We start from the raw sequence: 26,897 nt of genomic DNA, 5'->3' as shown, positions 1-26,897 counted from the left end.
GCCCTGGGGAGCAGAGGAGCGGCCGAGTCCCCAGCACCTTGTACCCTGCTCAGCGGCTCCCGCCCCGTAAACCCGGGCGGGGGAGGAGCCGAGGAATCGAAAGAGAAACCCGGCGGGAGCTGGCGGCCGCTCGGCGCCGGGCGCGGGGATGGAGCTGCGGGCGCTGCGGAGGCTCTGGCTGCTTTGCTGCTGCTTCTGCTGCTTCTGCTGCTGCGGCAGCCACTCCGCGGACCCCCGCGCCGCCTTCTCGGCGACAGAGCCGCGGAGCCGCGAGCGACAGGCAGCCGCCTTCCGGGTACCGAGCGCGTGCTGCCCTGTGTCTGTTTCCTGGTCGCCCCTTCCCGTCCCGGGTCTGGACTGGGGCGGGGGCGGGGGGTGTCACTGAGAGCCGCCACTCCTGGTGGTCACCCGGCCCGCAGTTCGGTGACAGGTTTGGGCTTTCTGAGAAGTTCGCAAGCAACTTCTCCCTCCGTTCCACACGTGGCAGCTCTCCCTTGCCTGGGCTAACCAAAACATGGGATGTTCCAGGGAAGATTTGTCGCCGTGGATCTATAGGATGAGCCCAGAGTAGTCAGTGGATATGTTCAAAGTGTTCTCGATTGGAAGAAACACCCCTTTTAGCAGAGCCCTAGACGGTTCCCCGGGCCTTCCAAAGCGGTTCCCTTTCCAAAGTCACGGGAACCTGATAAAAGCCAAAGAAGCCTGTCGGTTTTTTTTCTTCCGCAGGGGGGCGCTGGTGACCTCCTTTGATCAGAATGTTCTAAACAAAGAGGCTGCATTTAAGAAAGCTCAGAGCCCTGCCCATTTGTGATTTTCCTGAACTGGGGCTCCTTTAACTAGTGCAGCAACCTTAAAATACCTCTTGACTTGGTGGAGACGGATTTTGAAAAGAGGGAAGCATTTCCTTTCCTTTTCACGTTATTTTCCAAAGTCTTCATAATAATGCTTAGATTCTACCCCAGCGTTAAACCTCTGGAATGAACCGAGTTAGCTGCGTATAAATAGGTTTTTTCTGTAACCTAGAGATACTGATTTAGAGTTTGCCTCACACTGTTCTATATATCTGATACCATTTAACAATTTTTTAAATCATGAAAGTCATCATTTTATTATGAAAGAAAACTGATTCATTCTAAATCAAAAATAAGAATTTAGTAATAATGCTTGTTGGAATTATATTTAGTTTTTCGCAGGTGTAGTCTTGGGATGTCTCCTGGAGTTCTATAGCTGTACTCTTTTCTGCGCCTCCTCTCTCCCCTAGAAAACTCCAGTGTTTAGGAGATCCCATCCCTGCCTGATTCTGCCTACTCTTGTTTTTTGCCCACACCAAGATGTGTGCTTTTGTCTCTGTTTTATGGCTCTTGAGTTACATTCTAGCTTTTAAACCAGAAGCACTGGCATAATTGCTTGAGAACAAACTTTCTGTCCTGTATTCTACCCCCGTCCTGAGCTTGGTTGCCTGCCTAGGGTGGTGACCCAAACCCTTTAGAAGGTAGTCAATCTCATCTATACTGATAATGTATTCATTGATCTATACTGATAATGTATTCATTGACTGAATAAATAAACACACTGCTGTCCTCCTCAAAAAAATCGTATTGGAGGATTGGAGGCACAAGGAGGCCCGAGTAATAAATATATTTTTTAACATATATAATTTATAAGTATGCCTATTTTACTTATATATTTACTCATAATGGTCCTGTGAAGAGGCTGTATCCAGGAGACAAATGTCTACAAAATGCAACTCTTCTTAGGAAAAATTTAAGGATCCATGACAAGAGATGGAAAGTTTTAAGTGGAGGAGGACAGTTATGAAGATTTTCAGTACATTTAAAAACCTTGAGTCGAAAAGCCTGGAAAAGTTTCCAAAACAATTGCTTCTACTGGGAATTTACTCCACGAAATGGATGCCCAGAAATGAGTGTTTAGACTTCAAAACACATTGCTGGAAAGGGGGAGCCGCTCTTGGGGTTAAAATCTAGATGTCTGGACCTGGAGTAGAGGGCTGAACACAGGCAAAGATAGAAAAGGCCTTGTTTCCTTGGTACCCATGAGCATTTGGAAGAATTCTTCTGGCCTAGCAGGATAGATTAAAATATGTGATAACTAAAAATCAGTATTACTTCTATAAGATTATGTCAAGTTAGGAATTGGCCGAGATTCCCCACTGTTTACCCATCAGGTAAATTTTGTGCAGAATCTAGAAAATGTTCTCAATTCACAGTAAAGTTAAAGTTTAAAATATGTATAGGGGTACCCATAGGTGGCTCAGTTGGTTGAGCTTCCGACTCTTGGTTTCAGCTCAGATCATGCTCTCAGGGTCATGGGATCCAGCCCCTCGTGGGGCTCTGTGCTCAGTGCGGAATCTGCTGGAGATTCTGTCCCTCACCGTCTGCCCCTCCCCCACTCTTCTCTCTCTCTCTCTCTCTCTCTCTCTCTCTCTCAAATGAATAAATCAATCTTTTCTTAGAAAGTCTTAAAAAATAAAATTTAAAACATTAAAATAGAATCATAAAACACTATGTTGGGCCAGAATCATAGATAGCATAAAAAGGAAACAAATCCTGAGGACCAAGAGCTGTAGTCTTTGGATCTTTGTTTCTTATTTAGGGATAGCAAATAGGTCTCATCGTGCTTGTAAACGGATTGACTAATCGTGGCTGCCTGAAATATGGTATTGAAAAGTATTTAGGGGATTGCAGTTGGAGACAGTTGGAGAAGGCGTCTGATTGATTAGTAATGTCTTTCACAGTGGTGGGTTCAGAGAATGGTGAAAGGGTCTTGTCATCCCTGCCTTCTGTATTTTCATAAGTTCCTGGGAATATTTCTTAAATGGAAGTTACGTGGCATCTGTGACACTTGTCCACAAACTATCATCACATTATTGTTGGGTGAAGACTGGGTTTATTATGGGGTGCCTCTCAGATTAACTGATGGAGGGAAAACGGATAGCAGCCCCTATCTCTGCTCTTCCACTGCTTTAGAAACTTCCAGGGCTCAGGAAAATCCGAATGGAGGATCCAGTCAACTCCTCTTTGTGCTGAGACCCGGGCGTGCACTGATATTTACTGATGGTCATTATTTCACCACAGAATAGTTTATATTCTTATGCCTTCGAGAAGTCACAGACCCAACAGTGGAACTAATAAAAGTCATATGTACTCACTTCAGAATAATGTTTATATGCCAATGCACACGTGATTTGTGTGCAAAATTTCAGAATCTTCACCTTAAAAATTCTTGCCATAAAATGATATATGCTACATTGTTAAAATAAAATTACATTATAACTGTTAGGCATGTTGTTTGTGTATAAATAGAAGACAGTACTTTATGTATAAATAGAAGATTTTACAATGAATGATCCTAATTCCTAAGTCACAGATATTTGCCATAATCAGTCCCTTGAAATCTGGATTGTCGTCTCCGAATGCACTCTATGCAAGAATGCTTTAACCCACATTTTCTGCCTGCCTAACAGAGGCGAATTTGATGTAAGATACTGTTGTTCAAGTGACCATTTTCAATGATTCTGGCTTAATGCATGCGTTGCCAAAATGAAAATATATCAGAAACTTGAAATCTTGGATCAGAATTTATTCATTCATTTGTCCATCTGTCCATCCATCTATCCAACATTTTGATAGTCACTACGTGTAAGGAGCTGGTCTGGGTTTTCTGATTCAGTGGGGAATATAAAATGTACCAACTTCTAAGAAATTATAGCCTATTAAATGGATATTGTCTATTTAAACGTTGTACTATAATCCATTTTTCAGTGAACGAACAGAAAAATGTAAAGATTAATATGCTAGAAAAATAATTGCTTCAACCAATTCTCAGAAGAGTAGCTTTTCAATTCAGTCTTCATGTGCATGCACAAACACAAATACTAAATGACTACGTATTTCTTTTTATTTTACTTTCCATGATAAATATGCTTGCATATTATCTTTACACAGATATCAGCACAACATATAAAAAATCCTTTGTGTAGGTAACTTTTGTAAAGCAGTAGTTTATAAAAGTATGTATTTTTATTATTCTAGTCGAGGCCTTCTCAACAGCTACACTGTTGACATTTTGGAACAAGATAATTATTTGTTGCAGGGAACTGTCCTGCACTCGCAGTGTGGTTAGCAGTGTCCTTGGCCTTTACCCACCAGGTGCCAGTAGCAACTATCAAAAATGTCTCCAGACATTGTTGAAAATCCCTGGGAGGGCAGAGGAGGAAGGAGGGAGAGTGCCTCAGCTGAGATTCACTGATCTAAGATTTACAGCTCCCAAGTCTTGAGAGAAATTCTCAGCAAAGCTCCAGCACTGCCTACAAACATTTTAGCTTTTGGCTCATCCCTGGACTTACCGCAACTTCCAGAAAGAAACGAAAGCACCAACAAGGAGAACATTTTAAATCCGTACGTAAAATGTATGATTTGTCTTACACCAAACCTCAGAATCGACAAGTGAGGGCTGTGGAGGGAAAAGTCTAAATAACAGAAGGGAGAATGCATTTAGAGTGCTACACAGAAGGTGGTCTTACAATGCACCTTTTGCTTCTGTAGTAATTTCAATGTACAGCTCATCCCACCGAAGCGTGGATTCATTAGAAGGGAGCACACACCACGTTGTAAGTGCAAAATCGATCACCATCACATGACCCGTCTGTTTTCCACACTTCCTCACCTTTCAGAACTCCTAATGATGTGTCCTGTGGACTCCTCAGCACTTTACTCTCTTCCTTCACTAGTGAGCGTAAGGCTCAGGTCTTTCACTTTAATATTTGATATGGCTTTAGGCACGTTGGCTGTACTGTATGTATAGTCTACTGCACTATTATACCATTACGATCTCCTCCACCGCCTTATGTTAAGAACACGTGGTGGTGGGTCCTTCACTCATGATTGACTCTATGACAGCAGTTGTTAACATGAGGAGGCACAGAAGCTCGATTGACCCACAGTGTGTGGTGCTTCTGTGAAATCTGCTCTCATAGAAGGAATCGAAGTAGACCAGAAAAGGTCCTGGAAAGAATAGTCAATTCCAGAAAGGAAATACAGGGCTTTCTAAAATTGAAGTGATTTGCGGGCATGTGGTGGCTCAGTCCATTGGGTGCCTGCCTTCTGCGCAGGTTGTGATTTCAAGGTCCTGGGATCAAGCCCCCTGTCGGGCTCCTTGCTTAGCAGGGAGTCTGCCTCTCCCTGTGCCTGCCTCTCCCCTGCTTGTGTGCTCTCTCTCTCTCTCCCTGTCAAATAAATCTTTTTTTAAAAAATTGAAGTGATTTGAAACTGTTTTAGGTGACTTGATATGTGTCCTCCTGTTATAGCAAATAGGAGAATAAATATTCTTAGATATACTGATAATATTATTTTACTGTGAAAGCCATCTGTTTCTTTCAATTGATAATTGGTCATTTGTAATTCTGTGAGAAAGATTAGCTCCACATTAATCTAAGAAAACCTGAACACATGATCTTTGAAGGACATTTTCTACATCCAAATGTTCTGTGTTTGAAGGGAAAAAGAGGATCCAGCATGGGAGTACTTAATTTAACATTTTTCTGTCAGACGCTGTGATTTGAGTTTTCCGAACGTTATTTTATTTAATCCTCACGCTCTGCCAGGTCAGAAGTACCCCCTTTGTCAATGAAGAAAATAAAGACCAAAGAGGTTCGACATATAGCCAAAGATTGCATAGCAATGTGGTTAAGACATTTGTTGCCAAACTGAGAAGAGAGTAGAAAAATCTACTGTGTGTGTATATAAATGTATAAGAGAATTATGCTTTGTTCAAAATTCTCATGGGAAGCACTTTTAATATTTTTAGTGGTCTTGCAAAATAAAAAAAGTGGGGGTGAGATTAATGGTGGAGACAGGGCAAAGCAGAGCACTTTGGGGTTTAGAGGTCTTTGTTTTTGGCAAGAAATCACATTTTAAAAATCAAATAGCCTTAGCGTGGGCTATGGGCAGCCATGAAATGAGAGGAATCATGGCACTGGCAAGACGTACAAAATTCACAAATGGGATTGTTTTAGAAGTCGGCCTCTGGTTGATATAGGTGTTTCATAGATTCCCTCGATCATGTCCAGGAAATTTGCTCTCATGCACTGTTTACTGAGGATTTTTATCATGAAAAGGTTTTGAGTTATGTCTAGGGCATTTTCTGCATCAGCTGAAAATATCATATGATTTTCCTTTTCTTTTAAAAATTCCATTAATACGGTATATTATGCTGATTGCTTTTCAAATGTTAAACCAATGTAACATTTTTTAATGAAACTCACTTGAACATGATGCATTGTTCTTTTTATATATTGCTGGATTTAATGTGCTAATATTTTCTCAAGGATTTTGCATCTATAGCCATGAGGGCTATTGGTGCGTTGTTCTATTTTCTTGAGATGTCTTTGTCTGGTTTTGTACTCAGGGTACTGGCCTTATAAAATAAGTTGCAGTGGTTCAGTCGGGTTAAGCATCTGCCTTCTGCTCAGGTCATGATCCCAGAGTCCTGGGATCCAGCCCCACCTCAGGCCACCTGCTCAGTGGGAAGTCTGCTCCTCCCTCTTTCTCTGCCCCTCCCTGCTCATGCTCTCTCTCTCTCACACTCACTGTCTCTATCTCAAATAAATAAATAAATTAAATAAGTTGCAAAGTGTTCCCTTCTCTTTTATTTTCTCAAAGAATGTAATAAGATTGGTGTTATTTCTTTTTTAATTGTGTAGAAGTCACCAAACAAGACATCTCAGCTTCAAGTTTTCTATTCCTCTTACATTCAGCTTTTGCAGTTGGTGACATCCAAAGAGTTGGTCCATTTCATACATACATTCATGAAACTTACTGGCTTACCGTCTTCAAAATATTATTCTTCTAATGACTGAAGCATCTGTAGTGATGGCCCTTTTTTCATTCTTGATATTGATAAGGATAATTATCCTTTTTTTTTTTAATTTCTTTATCGGGAAACCAATGACTGAGTGCAATGGGGAGAGGGTCAGGGAGAGCTATCTGATTGCAATGCAACTCTGACCCTGGGTGAAGAAGAGAGGGAAGAAAGATTGGGGAAAGTGCTGTAGACTGCCCTGCAGCGGAAGGAAGGGTCAGAGAAACCATCAGGGACTCATTAATCACCAGCTAGCTTTCAGGGGAGTCCGGTTTTTCCCTAAAATAGGTCAGCCTCAGGGCTCAGTCATTGGCTAGATGCAGCGAGTGGGAACCGTGGCCTCTCTTCGTGTAATTGTGGTAATTCAGCATGCAGCAAACAAGTTCCCTGTAGGTGGAAGTCTGTGAGGCCTATCCTCCTGGCTACCACGTGCTTCCCTATGCATTCTTGGTGTCTACATTCTCAGTGCCGTCCCTGGTTACTCTAACCCACAAAGATGCTCAGCCAATCCTTATAAAATGAATGAATTTTGAATTCCTTAGCAGCTAGCGGTCTCTGGCTCCTGTTTGTCACCTGGAATATAGATATTTGCTTTGTATTTCTGTTCTACTTTTATATTTATACATCTCCTTTCTAAATTATATTCAGAACTCTGCTTTATCAAGATTATTTTTAAGTACCTAAAATATATTTAACAACTGTTTATTATTTCATTAACAATCCTTCCAGGCATGGTCAATAAGGAAATAGTAAAATTATGATAAAATTCCAGTAATCATTTGCTTAAAAATAAACAGCCTAGGGGCGCCTGGGTGGCACAGCGGGTAAGCGTCTGCCTTCGGCTCAGGGCGTGATCCCGGCGTTGTGGGATCGAGCCCCACATCAGGCTCCTCCGCTATGAGCCTGCTTCTTCCTCTCCCACTCCCCCTGCTTGTGTTCCCTCTCTCGCTGGCTGTCTCTATCCTGTCAAATAAATAAATAAAATCTTTAAAAAAATAAAAATAAAAAATTAACAGCCTAAAGCTCTTAAGGGCATGATGTATATAAAATGTCATTTGTGTATTTATTCAACAACCAATGTTACTTAAGCATCCACTGTGTGCCAGGCATGTGCTCAGTGTGGGGAATACAGCGATGAACAAGACAGGCAGGTCTCGCCCTCATTTTACTTAGGGGTTTGTGAGAAAGACCACAATACACACGTAAATGCATAAACAAATATGTAAGAGCTAGAGTTGGAAACTTACCAAATGGTGGTCCCCTGAAGTTGTATTTATCCTACACAGTTGGTTAGCATTAGGAAATTGAGGCATGTGGTCAAAAAAGACAAGCTTAAGATAAATTATCACAAAATCAGCGCTGAGGAATCTGTAAATATTGGTCAGACTTTCCCTCCAGACAGACAAGCCGATCTATCTTCCTGGAACATTTCCAGCACTTCATCGCTTTGACAAAGACTTTTTACCCTTAAGGACATGGAGACATCTATAAACTAGAATCATATTTATTTATTATTTACTTTATTTTTTCATGCTTTGCTACATAGTGCTGGGAAATACAAAGATACAGACACACTTTCCAAATTCATAATTTTTTGATAGAATGACCGCCTATTGGTGACAGTTTCCACTAGCATCTAGTGTTTGTTTGCAATTCATTTTATTTTTTCCACTATGTTCAACGAACACATATTTAGTGCTTTCAACATGCTTAGTGAAGAGGAATTATAAATGGATAAGACATACCTTTCCCAGCCTCAAAAATATACCTGAATTCAGGGGCTAGTTTTCATACAAATATCTATAAATTTGACCTGAAGGTCTTATAATGAAGTGCAAATTAGTCAGAAACGGAATCCTTCCAGGATGTGTCTATTTTATATTAAAGGAATACAATTTAATTAGTAATCTTGAGTTAAAGGAATATATTGGAGAGATATCTTTGAGCAGAAACTGCCCTCCTGGGGCAGCTATGGGGAGGTAATCTGCAGGAAATAAATAAGCTTTGCTTCTAATACCTGAAAAATACGTCCAAGTTATTGCTCTGCATTGCTCTGCAAAGTTATCATAGGTGATGTAAATTAACGTTTTTCTTCTTTTAGGAAAGCCTTAGTAGACATCGATACTTGAATTCCGTATTCCCTCGTGAAAACTCCAGCGCCATCTATGGAATAAATCAATTTTCTTATTTGTTTCCGGAAGAGTTTAAAGGTATGGTGTGATTGTGCTATTAGTTGTTCAGTTTCCTGATTTTGATTTGTTTCCTTGATTTTTGAGGAATTGTTTAAATGTGAATCTAGTAAGTTGGGTCGTAGTTAACATTTATTAAATATTGAATGTCAAGCATGTAAATTCCTGGCTACTGTCTTCAAATTACCACTTAAGATCTAAATGTTATCATTATAGATGTTTCCATGTGGCTGTAAGGGCCAATGTTTCATCCCTTCAGCGTTTTTTTAGTGCTATTTCTATTCTAGACATCCACAGTTCCATGGGTTATGATAAAGCGAATGATGTCAATTATACTCATTTTTATTATTGACCGAGTTCTATCAGACAAGTCATTTGATGTGGTAGCTCCAGTCCTGTTGTAGGAATTCCTTAGCTTTCAGTCACTGCATTTCAAGTTATGAAAAAGGATAAAGGAAAATCACAAATAGCAGGCTCTACTAGAAAGCTACTGTTTGTGTTTGAAAAATTCCTCCAAAAAGAGTCCCAGGGGGCCCTCCCTATAACATAATGTTGGCTGTCTTTTCATTTCCTGTTTCTATTCAGCTATTTATTTAAGGAGCAAATCTTCCAGATTGCCCAGATACCGAGCCGAGGTGCAAACATCCATACCCAATGTGTCTTTACCATTAAGATTTGACTGGCGGGACAAGCGTGTTGTCACCCAAGTGAGGAACCAGCAGACTGTGAGTTTTAGGGGGTTTTTTTGTTCTTCTTAATATCATCTTAACACGCATGGGAAGTCACCTTTGAGGTCCAGTTCAATCAAAGTTGTAATGGAAGCTGTCATTTCTCCCGGTAAAAATCACACTCCAGTTGTTCAGAAATGACAATGAAGGGAGAATCTCTAGTGAAAAGAGAGGCAGGTGTCAAGGCTGATTTTTTTTTTTTTAAGATTTTATTTATTTGAGAGGAAGAGAGAGAGAGCGAGCAAGCGAGAGCACATGAGAAGGGGAGGGAGAAGCAGACTCCCCTCTGAGCAGGGAGCCTGATGTGGGGCTTGATCCCAGGACCCTGGGATCATGACCTGAGCCAAAGGTAGACACTTAACTGACTGAGCCACCCAGGCGCCCCAAGGCCAACTTTTATTTTCTTTGAAAACCTACCCCTCTACACCCCCTTGGCATAGGGAATGTCAGCTCACCAGGAAAAATCAACCCCCTAACTGCAGGGATATAGTCTCAATTTCTCTGCAGTGGAAACCTCACCAGGTCAGTCAGGCTCCCCGTGTATAGTGTTTTAGACCAAGCAGTTTCTCAGTCACTGTCTACTTAGGATGATCCTTTCCTTCTTCTCAGATTATACATCTAGCGTTTCTTTTTTTAATATATCTATTGTTAATGATTTAAGTTTTACCACCAAATTATTTGCTTTATTATTGAATTCATAATGATGAGTGAATTAGTCAGAAACAGAATCCTTCCAGGAAGTGTCTATTTCGTATTAAAAGAATACAATTTAATTAGTAATCTTGAGTTAAAGGAATATATTGGAGAGATATTTTTGAGCAGAAACTGCCCTCCGGGGGCAGCTATGGGAAGGTAAACTAACACTAGCTAGAGGTATGGTGTCAGCAACCCGTAGTCACTTTTCTCAAGGGACGGAGACCCCAAAATAGAGTTCCTTAGTGCCTCTTTTCCTGTGCTGGAGATTTAGACATAATAAGACCCTTAAAGCCGTAAAGTTGCTCAACACGACTCCACAAAGTCAACCAATTGTTCTTCGTCCTTTCTTTGCCTAACTCTGTAGCACATGGCCTGGGATGAAGTCAGTGCTGCCCACCTTCAGACCTTACTCTTACGTCTGCCTTTTCTATGGATCCTTCTTCCTCGTGCATGATCCTTGATTTCATTTCCTCTATCTTCTCCTTTTTTTTCAGGACCAACTCTTTTATACTTTCATTCCAGTTTGTCCAATAAAATCAAGTTAATAGGTCCAGAATCCGGAAGATTGTCAGCCAATATTTGAATGAGGAATGACCAGTATGGTTTTGAGCATTATGACATTTTGTGTGTATATCTGTGATATGCCCATGCTGGCACCTTGACAGCCTAAGAAGTAATTCATTCGGCTCCCGTGTCCATCAAATAATGAGTTCAACATGGACGACGTATATCCTCACCCCACGTCACCCCATCACTGCCTCTGCCCCATGGGGTGGAGATGGTGGGTGCCATAGAGGCAGAGTGTCAGGGGAGAAACAAGAGGGCTTGAAGAGTGGGTGGGAGTTGGCACACTTCCTAGAAACAGAAATCACGTTCAGTGAACTGACTAGTCTTCATGAGACCATCCAGATAGTCTCTCAATCTCTAAAATTCGCTTTTACCTTGCATTGTCTAATTTACAATGGCGATTACAAGTGTATCTTTAATAATTATATTTTGGTGCTTAAGAGAGAATTTTGATCTTTTCTTTCGTCAGTTTGAAAATCTATAGGATGGGCATTCATATTTTGTAGGCCCCCAGACTCTGCTCACTTTACTTGACTTGCTAACTTGTGATATTTAGAGATGTTGGCAAACTCGAACTCTATTTGATAATAAATACAGTGCTATTTCTATTTTTAAACAGTGTGGAGGATGCTGGGCCTTCAGCGTGGTGGGTGCTGTGGAATCAGCATATGCGATCAAAGGGGAGCCTTTGGAAGCCCTAAGCGTACAGCAGGTCATTGACTGTTCGTATAATAATTACGGCTGCAGCGGGGGCTCCACTGTCAGCGCTTTGCACTGGCTGAATAAGGTGACTAGCTTCTCAGCCTTTGAAACTCTTTGTTTCCTCTTTGTTTATTTAATGTGCATGCAGAATTTCATCAGTACTCTCATATACCAAAGAACGGTTTTAAATTCGGAATCTTAAATGGCCAAAGCCTGAATTAATCAGAAAATTTGAGAATGCATAGCTTTCAGGCATGTCAGCTATTGAGAGAGCAAAGTATGAAAAGTCTTGCCTCGATTTGTTTTCAGAAAAATATGTATAGTTCTTTCTTAGCATTTCTTAATAGGTAAATGCTTTTTTTCATAGATACGGATCACATAATGTCCCAGAAAGATTAGAGCATATAATTACTTATTTCCACAGAAATGTTTAATATTGCAGATATAAGGGACAATAGAAATCAGCAAATTTAATAACTCTTTATGTGGGTGAAGAAATGAGACCTGGGAGGTGAGATCGTGTTGCCAAATCCGTAGCGGAGCCAGGACTGTGTGTTAAGTCTCCTGCCTCTCACTGGAGGGCCTTAGCCAATACACCAAAGCGTCCTCCGTTCCTTAGGAGACTCTGACATTGTCCTGTATCCGGGACCAACTGCACGAAGCCAGCCAATAAGGGTGTTGCTATGTTTGGTAAAAGTTGTCAAGCTGGAATTTCCCAAACTGGAATATTTTTTCCTCGTTCGTTTGTCATATTTTGAGTGACTACATGCCAGAAGCTTCTCTGTACACATCAGAGGCAACAATGAATCGTGTGTCCCCTGGCTTCTATAAGCCCAGAATCAGAAAAGGAGGCTTATCTATCGACAACTAAAAAATATGTGACATACGCTAGATGTATGGCACAGGGAGACGTGGATGAAAAGAATGCTTGATCTGCCCATCGCCTGTGCTGAGTGAGTCTCAAAGACTTGCCGACAGAATCAAGCTCTAGAAAGAAAATGAGTTGCCCTATTGCAACCTCAGGAGAAAAACAATAAGACTATTATCAAATGGAAGGAGGGTCTAAGGAAGGAAGCGATAGGGGAAAAAAGAGCAAAAGAGAAAGATACTGAGTTTAGTTACTTAGTATATCCATAACAAACCCCTAAAGATTGAATTTAAGATCTTAGTAACCTAAAGAACAACCACCTGATGAGGATGTGGCCAAGTTGAATCTTATTTGGACAAATTGTAGTAAGTTCTACTTGATTCTAAAACAACTCATTTTAAATAGAGAACGCTTTGGATGATTATTTTCTTTTAGACGCAAGTAAAACTGGTGAGAGACTCAGAGTACCCATTTAAAGCACAGAATGGCCTGTGCCATTACTTTTCTGACTCATACCCTGGATTTTCAATCAAAGGTTATTCTGCGTATGACTTCAGGTAATTGTCTTATTCCATTGTACCTCTCTCTGTATTTCTTTATTTCTGATCTATTGACTATTCAGGATTAATAACTGAATGGAAGGCATCACTGAATACTTGTAATTGTTTTAAGACCTACTTTTTGGTAGAGAGACCGATGGAGGGCTATCTATGGATGCTGTTTCTTAAATATGATCTTCTTATTTTTCCATTTGTGTTTATAATAGAATTAACAGATTTAAATCCAGTTTAAGGTATAATTTATACTTACCACTTACCTTTTAACAAATTGAGTTGTCCTAATTGTCATTTGTGTATTTCGGTCTCACTTTTGAATTGATCCAGAATCGCTTTGTATAGACTTTCCAGTGAATATCAAGCAGTCTGCTTCCCAAGAAGTATTTTTTTGAACACGCTTGCATTTTTTTAAGGCATCAGCTATAAGAAAAGCATAAACTGAAACTTTCATGTTAGAAGCAAGTAAGACTATATTACTGGAGGTGGGTTATGTCGCATACACCGTGGGCTCGAGGGGCATGCAGGGGTAGATGAGGAGAGGCAGAGGAAAGGGACTTGTGCTGGAAGTTGAAGGGTGAGATGACCTCGGAGAGGTTCAGGGGAAAACAGTCATTAAAAAATGCTTTAAAAATGCATGAAAAACGAAAAGCCAACTAGAAAACCATTGTGACCATTTGACACAGTGCAAAGTAGGTGTTCAGGGATAATAGGACTAAGGAAGATTCAACTAACTCGTTTTTTCATTTAAAAAAATATAAAGGGATCTTTGCACAGTCTTTTGAAACAGAGAAAGCAGGAAGTAAATTATCTTCAGCTGAGGTGACAGACTAGCCTAAAACATACTGCTATAATATAAAAGAATCTCTTGATCCAGATGGTGTCAACCCATGAGATCTGAAGGAAATCAAGGGTGAAATTGGATCATTGAACAGAATGGAATCCTTCTAAATAAGCCTAAGTGTACCAGAGGCCTGGCAGACTGTCAGCACAGCTCCTGCCTACAACAAGGGCTCTCGGGGTGACCCTAGGAACCACACCAGGGAGCCTTGATTCCACAGATGGCAAGCTACACAGAATCTGTAATAAAATGTGCAGGGTCACTGAGTGCATTGTTCCGCATCTTTTTGAAGGGAAACACACATTCAACAATGAGGACGTGTGTCTTTAGAAGCTGTCAATTCCCTGAGAGTATAAGTGAAGCATGTGCACAGGAAGGAACTAGATTTTCAAAATGTCACTTAAAAAAAAAAAAAACCATAACATGTCACTTAAAAATTTCAGGGACTCCCTCATCGTGAGTAGCAAAATGACAAAAAAATAGGGAGACACAAAAGAAGAATAGGCATGAGTCTGAATTAGAGAGAGAGAGAGAGAGAGGAAATGTAAAAGTCACTGGCATTGGACTTGAAGCATGATTTATCTGACCCTTTGGTTAAGAAGAAAAAGGTCCCTATTAAAAAAAAAAAATCGCTACGTTTACACTGAACATAAGCATTCTGATAATACAGTGCTAATTGTGTTAGACTCTGCAAGAAGACCTTTCATTGATTGACTCTTTCATTTAACTATGTACCAAACATGGTTTCAGGCTCTGGGGATCCAGCAGTGAACAAAACAGACAAAAACTCCTGGCTGTATTTTAGTGATAGAGAAAGACAATATAGAAAACAAGTAAAAATATGTACAGAATGTTAGTTGTAACCATTTCTACAGAAAACCAAGTAAAACAGTGGGAGGAAGAGGAAGCGTCAGGGGAGTATATAGTCTTAAAAGGTGTGGCCAGGGAGGGGTTCCTTGAGTAGAAGACATTTGAGAAAAGACCTGGAGAAGTGTGGGCACTTAACCATGTAGACATCTGGGGAACTACTGTTCCAAGCAGAAGGACCCATAAGTGCAAACGCTCTGAGACAGAAACAGGTTTGACATATTTAAAGAACGATGAGGAAGCCAATGGGACTGTAGTCCCAAGATGGACAAGACTAGTTGGAGATGAGGTAATCAAAGTTATCGGTTAATGACCTTGGAGCAGTGTTAGAAGAATGGTCTTAGACGTGAGACGTCATAGGTTAATAGACCTCATAGAATATAAAGCCCCACAGAATATACTGAAGGATTTGATGGAGGGGATGAGAGGAAAGAGAGTCAAGGATGATGAGTCCAGGCTTTTTGGCCTGAATACCTCAAAGAATGGAATGAACTCTTACTTGAGACAAGAAAGTCTGAGACAGGAACAGATTCAGGAAGGAATGTCATGCTCAAGCCGTGGTCTCTGGAAACACCAGGGGAACAGGGAAATGAGACCGAACGGGGAAAGCAGGGTTTTCTTATTCAGCAAATTAGTACTGAGGGTACTGATCCTACTAGGGAGCTCTTGGGGCCAAGGAAAAGTAGGCATTTCAGAGTTATCTCACCCAAAGTGATGCTTACTACCTTCCCTGTCAGTTGAGGGCTGCTAGGGTAGAGGTGTGTGGCGGGCTTGATGTCCTGGGTCTTTAAGAGAGAAGGGCCTCAGGCAAAGAGCTGCAGGGGCTCCTTGTTGGAAGCCTGGCTGATTGCACCACCCTGATAACGGGCCAGAGGATGTGGGAAGATTTTGCACAAGCAGCTGCTGTAATCAGGCCCTGGACCAGAGCCCTGACACATGGGAGGTTCCGGAGACTCAGGGAGGGTCACAGAGCTAGCGAACTAACTATAGGGCCACATTAAGCCTACGGAAACAGTGTTGGATAATAAATCCATTATCAACACTATGTATTTTGATAGTACAGTTGGCCTTCAAACAACATGGGTTTGAACTGCACATTCCACTTATAAGCGGGTTTTTTTTCCAAGAAGTACAGTATAGTATGGTATTTTCTCTTCCTTATGATTGTCATAATAACTTTTTCTCTAACTTTATTGTAGGAATACAGTATTAAGTACATATATTGTGCAAAAGATGGGTTAATGGACTGCTTATGTTATCAGTCAGTTTTTTGGTCAACAGTAGACTATTAAGTTTTGGAGAAGTCAAAAGTTACTTGCGGATTTTTGACTGTGTGGGGTTCGGCACCCCTAACCCCCAGTTCAGTGGTCAATTGTAATTCTATGTTGGGCGAATAATGGAAATAAAGATGCTGTTAGGAATATATTTTAACTAGCTAAAAGCCAACATCTTTCTGAAACACAAAGATAACAATGCTAGTCAGTTCTGGGGCTAAAGAAAACATTTGCCTGCTGGTCTGGACTATGGCATATCCTCCTATTTCGTAGTTTCCAATATCTTTGATATCTTTCTTTAGTTCTGCCTCAAAGCAGAGACTACTACTCACTTGTTTCTTTGATCTTACAATGTTATTTTACCCTTTGCGTTCTAAAAAAATGTTTTGCCTTCTTGATCTTTCTCTTTCCATCATGCTTTCCCTGTCCCTGGACCTTTGATGTCATATATTTAACAGTATATCTTTTGTCATCTTACAAACGTAGAGACACTTGTATCATTCTTTTAGAGAGATAATCCTATTTGTCATATTTGGATAACAAAATCTTCAAAAATTGGAACACGATAAAACATACATTATACCCTAAAACCTATGCTGAACAAAATTGGCTTACTAGGTAATTTAGAAATGAGGAAAGGAAGCTATTTCTTTTAAATTTAGAGTGTAATTTATGTTAGGCATGCTATAAAATTTATCCCTGCAATTTCATCCTTATATTGATTTTGCAACATAGGTGACATTAGTCACCTGCTGGAGTCACTGGACTCCAGTGTGACGGTAATGACTCCAGTCTATAACTGTAATTTGTACCCAGCTATGCAGATCTTCAAAGCCTATGCCCTACCATGATGCCTTATAGGAATTTTACAATTTTGCCTGTCTCGGGGTAATCTTAATGAATACAAGTTATTATTATTGTAGCAAAAAATTAGAATTGACTGCTTATAGTTCTCCCAAAAAAGATCTTCACATTAACAGGTAATATGAATAAATGTTTAGAATGAATGTGTAGTTTCCATCTCAATAAATTCTCTCATGCACTCAATTTTCCCCCATCCATGGACAAAATATCCCCTTGATAGAAACTGACCCCCAGCAGGTTATGATGATAGATTATTTACTTTCTGGAGCTACTAATCTACCCATGGCTTTCTGCAGCAATAAACTACCAAATGCTATCTTAATAGCTCGAAATAGCAGTAACTGGGTTTCAGTGTCCTTCACTCATAAGCCTGACCTTTAAAAGGGTAAATAATGGTTTAATCACATACTTCCAAGATCGATGATGGCCAAATGTTGTGTAACATTAGACTTTATCAGTAGGTGTCCATGTGTGAGAGCAATAACTGTGTCTTTCACAGACTTCGCAATCTAGTCCTAGTTCTCCTGGCATCTTAACATTGCTTCTGTCGTATAAGGACATTTGCCACTTTTTGTAACCCTCTCCCCTGATTTCTGCATTTGGCGTTCATTCACATAAGTTGGTCAGTCTCCTGATTCTCACGTGGTATGGCAGAGATATATCTCCACGCATTCAGTCTTCTCACATTCCTTATTAAAAGAATCCCCCTATTATAGCTGGATACTTTGCCGGCTAGCTATAAAACTCCATTTCCTATCTTCCTTGAAGCTACACTTAGCCCCATAACTGAGTCCTACCAATGAGATCCATATAGACCTATGCAGAGTGTGTGTGTTACTTCTGGGAAGTCTTCTTGACAGAATACAGCACTTCTTTCTTCTTTCTGCTGTCTGAAATATGTGTTAAATGGCAAGAGCTCCTACAGCCACCTTGGGCCATTAATTGACCTTGGCTATGGAAGCCTCCCATGGTAGAGCAAGAATATAGAAAGGTTCTGGCTTCCTGGTATCTTGGAGCCCCATAGCAGTCCTAGACTACCCAGTCTCCCAGACTTCTAGTTTTCATCTTTTAGGTTTTCTGTAATTGCAACCAAACCTACTCCTAACCATACACAGATTAAATAGATTATTTTTATAAAATATCTCTACCTTAAAAACAACTCCTTAACCATGTATTTCCTCTTTCGGTAGTGACCAAGAAGATGAAATGGCAAAAGCACTTCTTACCTTTGGCCCCTTGGTAGTGGTCGTAGATGCAGTGAGCTGGCAAGACTATTTGGGAGGAATAATACAGCACCATTGCTCCAGTGGAGAAGCAAATCATGCAGTTCTCATAACTGGGTTTGATAAAATAGGTAAGTGCTGATAAGACTTGATTGGTTGCTTTCCAGCTTGAACTCTGACTGACAAATGATCACCATCCTTGAAAATGCTGAAGTTTGGTCCTTCTGGGTCTAAGTCCTCCTAAGACCTTTACAACTTTTCAGTAGACTTCCAGGTATAAATACCCTGTCATGGTCACTTTTGAGGACAACCTTGTTAAAATAAATGTAATTCTTGATTTAAATAATGTGCATTCTCCACCTGGAATGTTTAGAATAATTGTTGGGGGGGGGGAAGAAGTGCTTGTAATTTTATTATACGTATCTGAAAATTCTTTTTTTTTTTTTTTTTGCTTTCCTTATTCTCTGGAATTGTGTATATGTTTTCATTTCATGCTATCCGATTCAAATATACATTTTCCATTAATTAGAGTGTGACACTAAGTGCAGTTCAAATTTACTTAGTTTATGTTAGCATCACATTACATTTTTAATCTTTTGCTAAAAGCTGCTATACTTATCAAGAACTAAACTTTAAATAAACATGCATTCACAACAAAATCTGAAGTTTTCAAGGTCTGCTACCTATGTTTTGTAGGAAGTACTCCATATTGGATTGTGCGGAACTCGTGGGGAAGTTCATGGGGAGTAGATGGCTATGCCCGTGTTAAAATGGGAGGCAATATTTGTGGTAAGTCATGAATTCACGTTTAAACTTCAGGCTAAATGCCCAGGAAGACACTTTGAAAATATTAAAATTATAAACCTGTACGCTAATAATTTAAGTCCATAGTCTGCTTCCAGTGTGTTCAGACCACTTTTACAATAATAATTTTCATTCTTTAGCCAATTGATAAAAATAAAATAATGTTCCTTAAAGAGACACATTGCACACATTCACATTTTGAAAAGGAAGAGGGATGGCAGTGAAAACGAATATAATTGCAAAATACGATAAGACAAAGTACCAATTTACCAAAGTTAATTTCAAAAACCATGTAAATACTCAACTGAGGAGGCTGAGAGTCTCCAAAGAAATCTCCAAAATTTATTTATTTCGTTTATTTTTTTTAAGCAGGCTTCACGCCCATCCTGGGGCTGGAACTCATAACCCCAAGATCAAGAGTTGCACGCTCCACTGGCTGAGCCAGCCAGGTGCCTCCCCAATTTATTTTTAATAACTGAATCAATTTTCCTAATTTGTGCACCACAACACCTGCTCAAGGATACCAAGAATTGCTTTTTCTTTGTGTCAAAATGTATGAAATCTGAGCATTAGGATTGTTTCTGATTTAATATGCCCCTTGTCACCTACAGACTCAAGCAAAACATACAGCAGAATTGAGGGGCTGAAGCGACCACCTGCTTTTTTCCTGAGTAACAATTTTGTTTTTGGTTAACCACAAACCAAATTAAAATAGCTACTTAAGTATTTTAAATTGTTTTCTAAAACCTATATGTAAACCTATATTCTCGAATTTTTGATCTAGGAAATCACAGTTTATGAATCGAGTTTGACCCAAACTATACTGCATATGAAAGCAATCGTTTAATTTCTCATTGCAATGATTCCTAACATACGTACAACTTTCTAAAAGTTGTAGAACCCTCCAGAGAGTGAGACTGAGAAAAGAGAGTTACAGTTTGAGCCACCTGGGTGGCTCAGTTGGCGAAGCATCTGCCTTCAGCTCAGGTCATGATCCCAGGGTCCTGGGATCGAACTCCCCATCAGGCTCCCTGCTCAGCGGGGAATCCGACGCTCCCTCTCCTTCTGCCCCTCTCCCTGCTCCTGCTCATTCTCTCTCTCTCTCTGACAAACAAATAAATAAAACCTTAAAAAAAAAAAAAAAAGAAGTCTGAGAGCTTATATTTCGATTCAGCCAATGGTTCCATAAAGTAGGATCCATGAGAGTTAATCAGTGTTCTGTTCTATCACCCCAATAAAATATTTTTCTTAAATTACTTATGAAGGAGCGTGAACATCACAGAAGTCTTCCCGCCAGAGCACTAGCAAACCAATCAGGCCTCCACTTTTTCCCATCCTGGGGGCTTTTCCGTTGTTGGAACTTGCGGTTAAATTTCCGCTGCCGTCCATCGCGCCTCTGCCAGTAAACCTCAGTTACCTCTAACTGCCAAAGTGCTGGTTCTTGGGTCTGAGCAGGAGGGTGGCTTTTTCAAGGCTCTGGCAAGAGTTGCAAAAACATAATTCAGACGCTCGCTCACACGTGGCCTCCATTATGACTCTGTATCCTCCCCCCACCACCTCTTCTGCAGCCCCCAGCTGCTAGGGTGAGTTGAAACAGTGTCTGCTCTCCTGTTCTAGTGTGAACCTCCACATGCCTGCCTGCTGAGTAATGAAGCAGGGATCCAAATCCGTCCTGAAAATGAGTATTTCCTGAAAGTTACACACCTCATGATGCTCAAGGTTCTCTTACGAAGGATGGTGTAACACAGATAGCTCCCATGGCCCCAGGAGATTTTAAAGACATAGCTAATTATAATGAAATCCAGCCTTCAAATGGACTATTTATTGCTTTCACCATGATACTGAGTCCTGTGGTCTTGTGTGCTAAGAAAGCATAGCACAGTTGTGATTTACTTAAATTTTGCTGAAGTTCAGATCTTGAAGAGTTTGAAGTCTCAAATGGTATTTAAAACAAACAATCCTATAAATTGTTGTATTCCTACAAGCAATATATATGAGTGCCATAAAGATTTCAGATACATTCATCTATTTAGATAATAAGTCATTTGGGGTTTTTCGTAGTTTCTTTTAAAAAATTTTTATTTATTTATTTTACAGAGAGAGAGAGGGAAAGAGCACAGTACTAGTGGGGGGAGGAGCTAAAGGGGAGGGAGAGGGACAAGCGACTCCACACTGAGCATAGAGCCCTAGGCAGGGCTCAATCTCACAACCCTGAGATCATGACCTAAGCCGAAACCGAGTGGGTTCCTTGACTGACTGAGCCACCCAGGTGCCTCTGAAATTTCTTAAAACAGAAATATTAGTCCTCTCTTCTAATATCTGTTTTTGAAGTTGCCATGTTTACACTGACAGATAGCTATAAGCATTACATTATTTTTTATTTTTTTAAAAGATTTTATTTATTTATTTGACAGAGATAACGAGAGAGCAAGCACAAGCAAGGGGAATGTGAGAGGGAGAAGCAGACATCCTGCCCAGCAGGGAGCCCCATGCTGGGCTGGATCCCAGGACCCTGGGATCATGACCTGAGCTGAAGGCAGACGCTTAAAGCCTGAGCCACTCAGGCGCCCCACATTACATTATTTTTTTTGAAGGAAATAGACTAACGCTAATAATTTCTTTTTCTCTAGGTATTGCAGATTCTGTTTCTGCTGTATTTGTGTGATATGCTGGGCACATCAAGGGACAAAGACAAAACTGAAGGTTCATAATGAGACATAGCAAAGAACTTCATTCTCAGCGTTGTTCGCCGTCAGGCCACCAGCTCCGTGGCCTGGGAGGAATCTGAAAGTTTCTTAACTCTGGGATGAAGGTCACTTCGGGAATCTCTTCAAGTTGAAGAGGCTTTTATCTGGTTTGATAGTTGTTTGTGTTTGCTTGTCTTTAATGATATACTTCTAGTAGGATTAAAGAAGGGATAAGAATTTCTTTTCCTCTGTAGAATATAGTCACCAGCCTTAGCTAACATTTGTATACAAAACTAGTCAGCCTAAAATGAGGTGTGCTTCTCACAATTATATTCACAGCCCTCGGAGATGGAATTTCATAAGGATTTTGAAATGCCAATTGCTTTACCTCCACAAAAGGTGTTTACCCCTCGAATAGTAGAAAGGTCATACAGAAAGAAACAAAAGGACTTCATTTTTTAAGAGATATCGATTGAAATTAAAGGACCAATATGGCAACTATGTCGTAGGAAAAACTCCAGTAGCATTGCCTGAGAGACAAACTGCCGTTTGGAAATTTTCATCTTCAACAGGCTTCCAGTAGGGTTTTATTTCTTCCTTTGTTCTCCGTGTATTGAGGAGCAATGCTTTCTCCCACTCTCTTTCTCCTGTTCTTTGCTGTGACGCTTCTAACTGTTCCGGGTGGCTCGGCTTCCCTGGCTAAGGAAGTCTTCATTTTTCACTTCCCATTTCTATTTTATAACCATTTATTTGGCTCCATTTGCCTCCAAGCCTTTATCAAATCAGGATCTTACCTTGCTGTTCCTCCCCTCATTCCTAGGCACCACTCCTTTCAAAGCCCAATCCTATCAATCTGGGGTATCAGCCAAACTGACTTTCCCAGACTGTTTTCCCACTTTTCTGCTTACTTTTCCCAGACTCCCATTCCAACCACATTTTTGTGCATCCCTTCGGCTCCTACCTGGTTTCAGGTCTTGATGCCAATGTTTTCTCTTGCAGAAGTCATTATGTGTGGGTGTGCGGCAGTATAAGAAGCTCGGAGCAGAAGAGCTGATCTTCTGATTAAATATAAGTACAATAAATACAAGTATTCAGTGGATTAATATAAGAATCATGTCAAATGTGGCATACGTAAACATTTCTTCTCTGAAACTTATGGTTGCTTTCTAATGTAGAATAGCTTAACAAAACCAAAATTTTAAATGTAACAGCACCACTAACAGCCATCCCATTTTTCCTCTCACTCTTGACCTTTAGGCACCCATCCCCTTTATTAGAAAATGAAAATCAAAAACAAAACACTGTATTTCTGTGTTTTACAACAACCAGAAGCAATCTCAAAAGAATACATGTTGACTCAGGTTTAGAAATGTTCTAGGAAGAAAAATATTGATATTCTGATTGATATTTTAATTATCCAAATATGTCAGAAGGGAACTGTGTTCTGGTCGTTCTAGCTTGTATTTATTTACTGATTCCTATACAGTATAAGTGCTTTTCTGATACTCTTTTTCAAATGTTAAAGACTTGTTAAATTACAAAATGATTAATACTTCTCAGCTGTTGCAGATGTCGATGACATTTATAATAAAACAAGCTATATTTGACTTTGGTTGAAGAAGACTCTTGATAAGTGCATGACCTACATCTTGTGAACAGTGTTAATGTGCTTACATTCACATAAGCGTTTTCTCAGCTCCAAATCCATATGTTCATAGACGTATGGTTTTCTCCATAGACACCTGAACCTCAGTGTCTACAAAATTACCCCCCTTCCCTCCTTCTAAAAAAAGAAAACAAAAAAAAAACCAAAAAACTTCCATACCTCCTAGGGTCTCTATTTTGGTTAACAACATCAACATTATGTAATCACCCAGTCAATAAAAGTGAGGGCAATGTTATTGAATCAGGTCGACTACACCTTAGTAACCCATTACTTGATCACCTACTTTCCCTCTGTTTCTACCCTCCTTTTCTAGATGCATGTTCTTTAGTTATGTCTCAGCTCCACTAGTCAGTGGTCACTAAACCCTATGTCCCCTAATACAGAGGCTCTCAAAGTATAGTCCCCAAACCAGAAGCCACTTGAGAATTTATTAAACACTTTCTTTCTTCTTTCTTTCTTTCTTTCTTTCTTTCTTTCTTTCTTTCTTTCTTTCTTTCTTTCTTTCGAGAGCCCTCCCTGCTGAGTGTGGAGCCCAACACAGAGCTCGATCCCAGGACTCATGAGATCATTCATGATCTGAGCTGAAACCAAGAGTCAGCCAATCAACCGACCGAGCCACCCAGGCTCCCCGGAACACTTAATTTTTATAAGGTGATTCTGATGGATGTTATTATCATCCATTTACTATGTGTCCCCTGGATTTGCATTTCTGTAAGACAACATTATGTGATTTCCCTGCTTTAAACCATTTGGGAGTTCCCCGATGCCTAAAAGATAATATACCAACTCTTTTAAATGACCTTTCACGAAGAAGCCTCTTTTCTACCTTCTTGCCTCCATCTCTGCTGTTCTATAAGGACATATGCTGTGCTCCAGCCGTAGTAAAACTCCTTGAAGTTCACCCAGTGGGGCTAAAGGGAAAGCAATGAAATTTTCATGTAATAATTAGGAGTCATAACAAAGATCATCAAGGTGTTCCTGGGTGTGATTTCACAAAGATCTCAAAGTGAATACTAAATTAGGCAACCTTACACAGACTTCATGACTTATTTAAGAATTATAATTTAAAAGGGATGATTAGCGCTAGAAGCAAGTTTGAATGGGGGCAAGGGTAGAAACCGGCATTACAAATTGTTTTGACTTTTATATTAAGAATTACTGATATATCCCTTGAAAAAAAACTCTTACTACCTAGTTTAGTCACACCAAGAAATAAAAATAAGAGTTAAATCAAATCATTAAGTCTGTTAAAAGAATAAACCTTGACGAATAGCATTTATTCTAAGATTCCAAGGCATCTTGCTGACAGAGCATATTTTTTTCATTACTTCATGAGAAGAGCAAAGATTGAGATAAGTATTTTTAAAAATATTTTATTTATTTATTTATTTGAAAAAGAGACAGAGAGAGGCAGGAGCTGAGGAAGGGGCAAAAGCAGAGGGAGAGGGACACGCCGACTCCCCGCTGAGTAGGGAGCCGGACACAGGGCTCAATCCCAGAACCATGAGATCATGACCTGAGCCAAAGTCAGATGCTTAACTGACTGAACCATCCAAATGCCCCTTGAGATAAGTATTTTTATCCCCATGATATAGATAGTAACCTGAGGCTTAAACTGGAATTTGTACCAGAATAGATGGTTATTAAATGGGAGGGCCACAATTTGTTCCCATGCTTGCTGATTTCAAAGCCATTGCCTTAAGCCACCATGTTACCTGTGTCTGTATTTGTCAGCTTAGCCACTCTCAGGCATTCTGTACCTGTGCACGTGCACACACACACGCACACACAGGCCTTATAGGTAAAAGCAATTATATGAAATTGTCTGTCTAGAGACAAACTAGACAACATGATCCTTACAGGAAAAAACTTATAACTGAGACCAAAGATTATTTCAATTCTATCAAGAACTTGCTGCTTGCTTATAGATAATCACCCTAGGTCAAGGTTGGTATACACTTGGATTCCTCTGATACTATTTTGCACTCCCTTCCTAAAAGAAATTTAAGAATTGCCAATATCCAGGCCAATCTAGAAAAAGAAGAATAAAACTTCTGTCTGGTCTAAACTCTCTTAATCTAATGTTTGTTATTAGAAATGAAGTAAATCATTGTTTCGTGTGTTTTCTCCTCCTCTCTTCTGGAAACAACATTCTTCAATTGAGGGAACTATCACTCTTTCCAACTTCAATCCTGCATTGACTGCCTCCCAAAGCTGGGAAGAACAGCTTTGCCTTTCTGGTCCAGAGGTGCTGGAAGCTGGGCCCTTGCCTGAGGAAGGAGCTGGCCTACAGCAGGGAAGAATACAGCCAACTCCTACAGAAAAGAAGAGATGAGACGCAAAGGATCCTCAAAGTGTTCCAGGAATATAGTACTCCAGGAACTGGATCCATCCCCAGGCTCCTCTCGATTCTTCGAGCTAGTGGAATTGTCTAGCAAGTTCCTTCTAGGCAAACTTCAGGTGGATTTCTGTCATTGGTCATCAAGAGTTCCGATAAATACAAGCAATGTTTCCAAAACAATATATGGAAAAGAGACTAGTTCTTATTATTTCTTAAATTTTTTGATTGTATAAGTCTTCATACAGAATGACACCTTTTATTACATAAACTATTTGAAATAGCTGAAGTTTACAAGCTCATTAAAGTATGAAATGAGATAATGATTGTGTTACATGGTTATATTGAGGTAAGCATCAGGAGACACTGAGTTTTTAATAGGAAAATCTTCTATGTACAATGTTACAATTCAATTGAATTAATTTCTTATCTTAATGTTTAGTCTTATCACAAAAATGAGTTCATAAAATTATTTACAGGATTGAGTCAGAGCACCACAGAACTTACCTATGTATATACATATATTACAGTAGGACTCTTTGTGTATCATGAAAATTCATAGAAAATTTTAAAAAACACAGGCTGAGAAATCGATGTCTTCATATTTTTACAGATGATTTTAATCCGATTCATCACTGCTGAAGTAAGAGCTGTCACAATATTCAGCCGTGTAGAGGAACTTATGAATAATTGGGTTCATCTTCGGTATCCAGTGTCGGGGAACCAGATACGTGGAAAGATTAAATAGATCTACAAATACCTTGTACCTGTCACTGGAAAAACACAAATATACCAATGGTGTAGATTTATTGACATGAAATATTTTAAATTTTCCTTCAAAACATTTCATTTTTCAATGATTTTTTGCCGTAATTAGTATTTAATATTATGCTTCGTTATACATTATGTATTATATTTTGTGCATATTATATATGTAATATTAAGGAGTTCAGGAATATAAGCATTAAGATCACCTCTTTTTCATTCCATATCCAAAGTTCATGCCCATAAAACAGTATTATGTGTTTCATTGATCCTGACCAGGCCGGTTCAGATCAAAACCCAAGTCTTATGATTGTCATGCTGCCTTCATAAAGATAAGGATGTGTTCTTGTTTCTGACTTTTAAAGGACGGTATGCAAAATTTAAA

At 39.8% G+C, this 26,897-nt stretch overlaps 2 protein-coding genes across 4 annotated transcripts in view; one reads left to right on the top strand and one right to left on the bottom strand.

Moving 5' to 3' along the window:
• CTSO (cathepsin O) lies at nt 1-23,350 on the top strand. 2 transcript variants are annotated; one of them, XR_008958657.1, is made up of 9 exons: nt 74-295; nt 8,981-9,089; nt 9,654-9,793; nt 11,679-11,846; nt 13,065-13,186; nt 18,220-18,383; nt 18,949-19,041; nt 21,687-21,910; nt 22,743-23,350. XR_008958657.1 is itself a non-coding variant. In XM_026499538.4 (8 exons), exons 1-8 carry the CDS (start codon nt 149-151, stop codon nt 21,719-21,721), a joined length of 978 nt encoding a protein of 325 aa, XP_026355323.2. In that variant the 5' UTR covers nt 1-148; the 3' UTR covers nt 21,722-23,350. The 2 variants fall into 2 exon arrangements, 1 of the variants encoding a protein (XP_026355323.2); XM_026499538.4 differs by having other exon boundaries at nt 1-295; nt 21,687-23,350.
• TDO2 (tryptophan 2,3-dioxygenase) overlaps nt 21,108-26,897 on the bottom strand; it is a 22,420-nt gene continuing 16,630 nt past the window's right edge. The window contains exons 12-13 of one of the 2 annotated variants that reach the window (XR_008958656.1): nt 26,255-26,520; nt 21,108-24,320 (exon numbers count right to left, since the gene is read on the bottom strand). Coding sequence is in view for 1 of the 2 variants with exons in the window: in XM_044384389.3 (XP_044240324.1) it covers nt 26,367-26,520 (154 nt within the window). In the remaining variant the exon portion in view is untranslated. Of the gene's footprint in view, nt 24,321-24,768; nt 26,521-26,897 lie in introns of those variants that run through there. The other variant, XM_044384389.3, reaches the window with a different exon arrangement.

The sequence above is a fragment of the Ursus arctos genome, unplaced genomic scaffold, assembly GCF_023065955.2.
Source record: "Ursus arctos isolate Adak ecotype North America unplaced genomic scaffold, UrsArc2.0 scaffold_11, whole genome shotgun sequence".
Classification (NCBI taxonomy): Eukaryota; Metazoa; Chordata; class Mammalia; order Carnivora; family Ursidae; genus Ursus; species Ursus arctos.
Note: the sequence above shows the minus strand (reverse complement) of the source record. Positions and strands in the feature narration are given on the sequence as shown.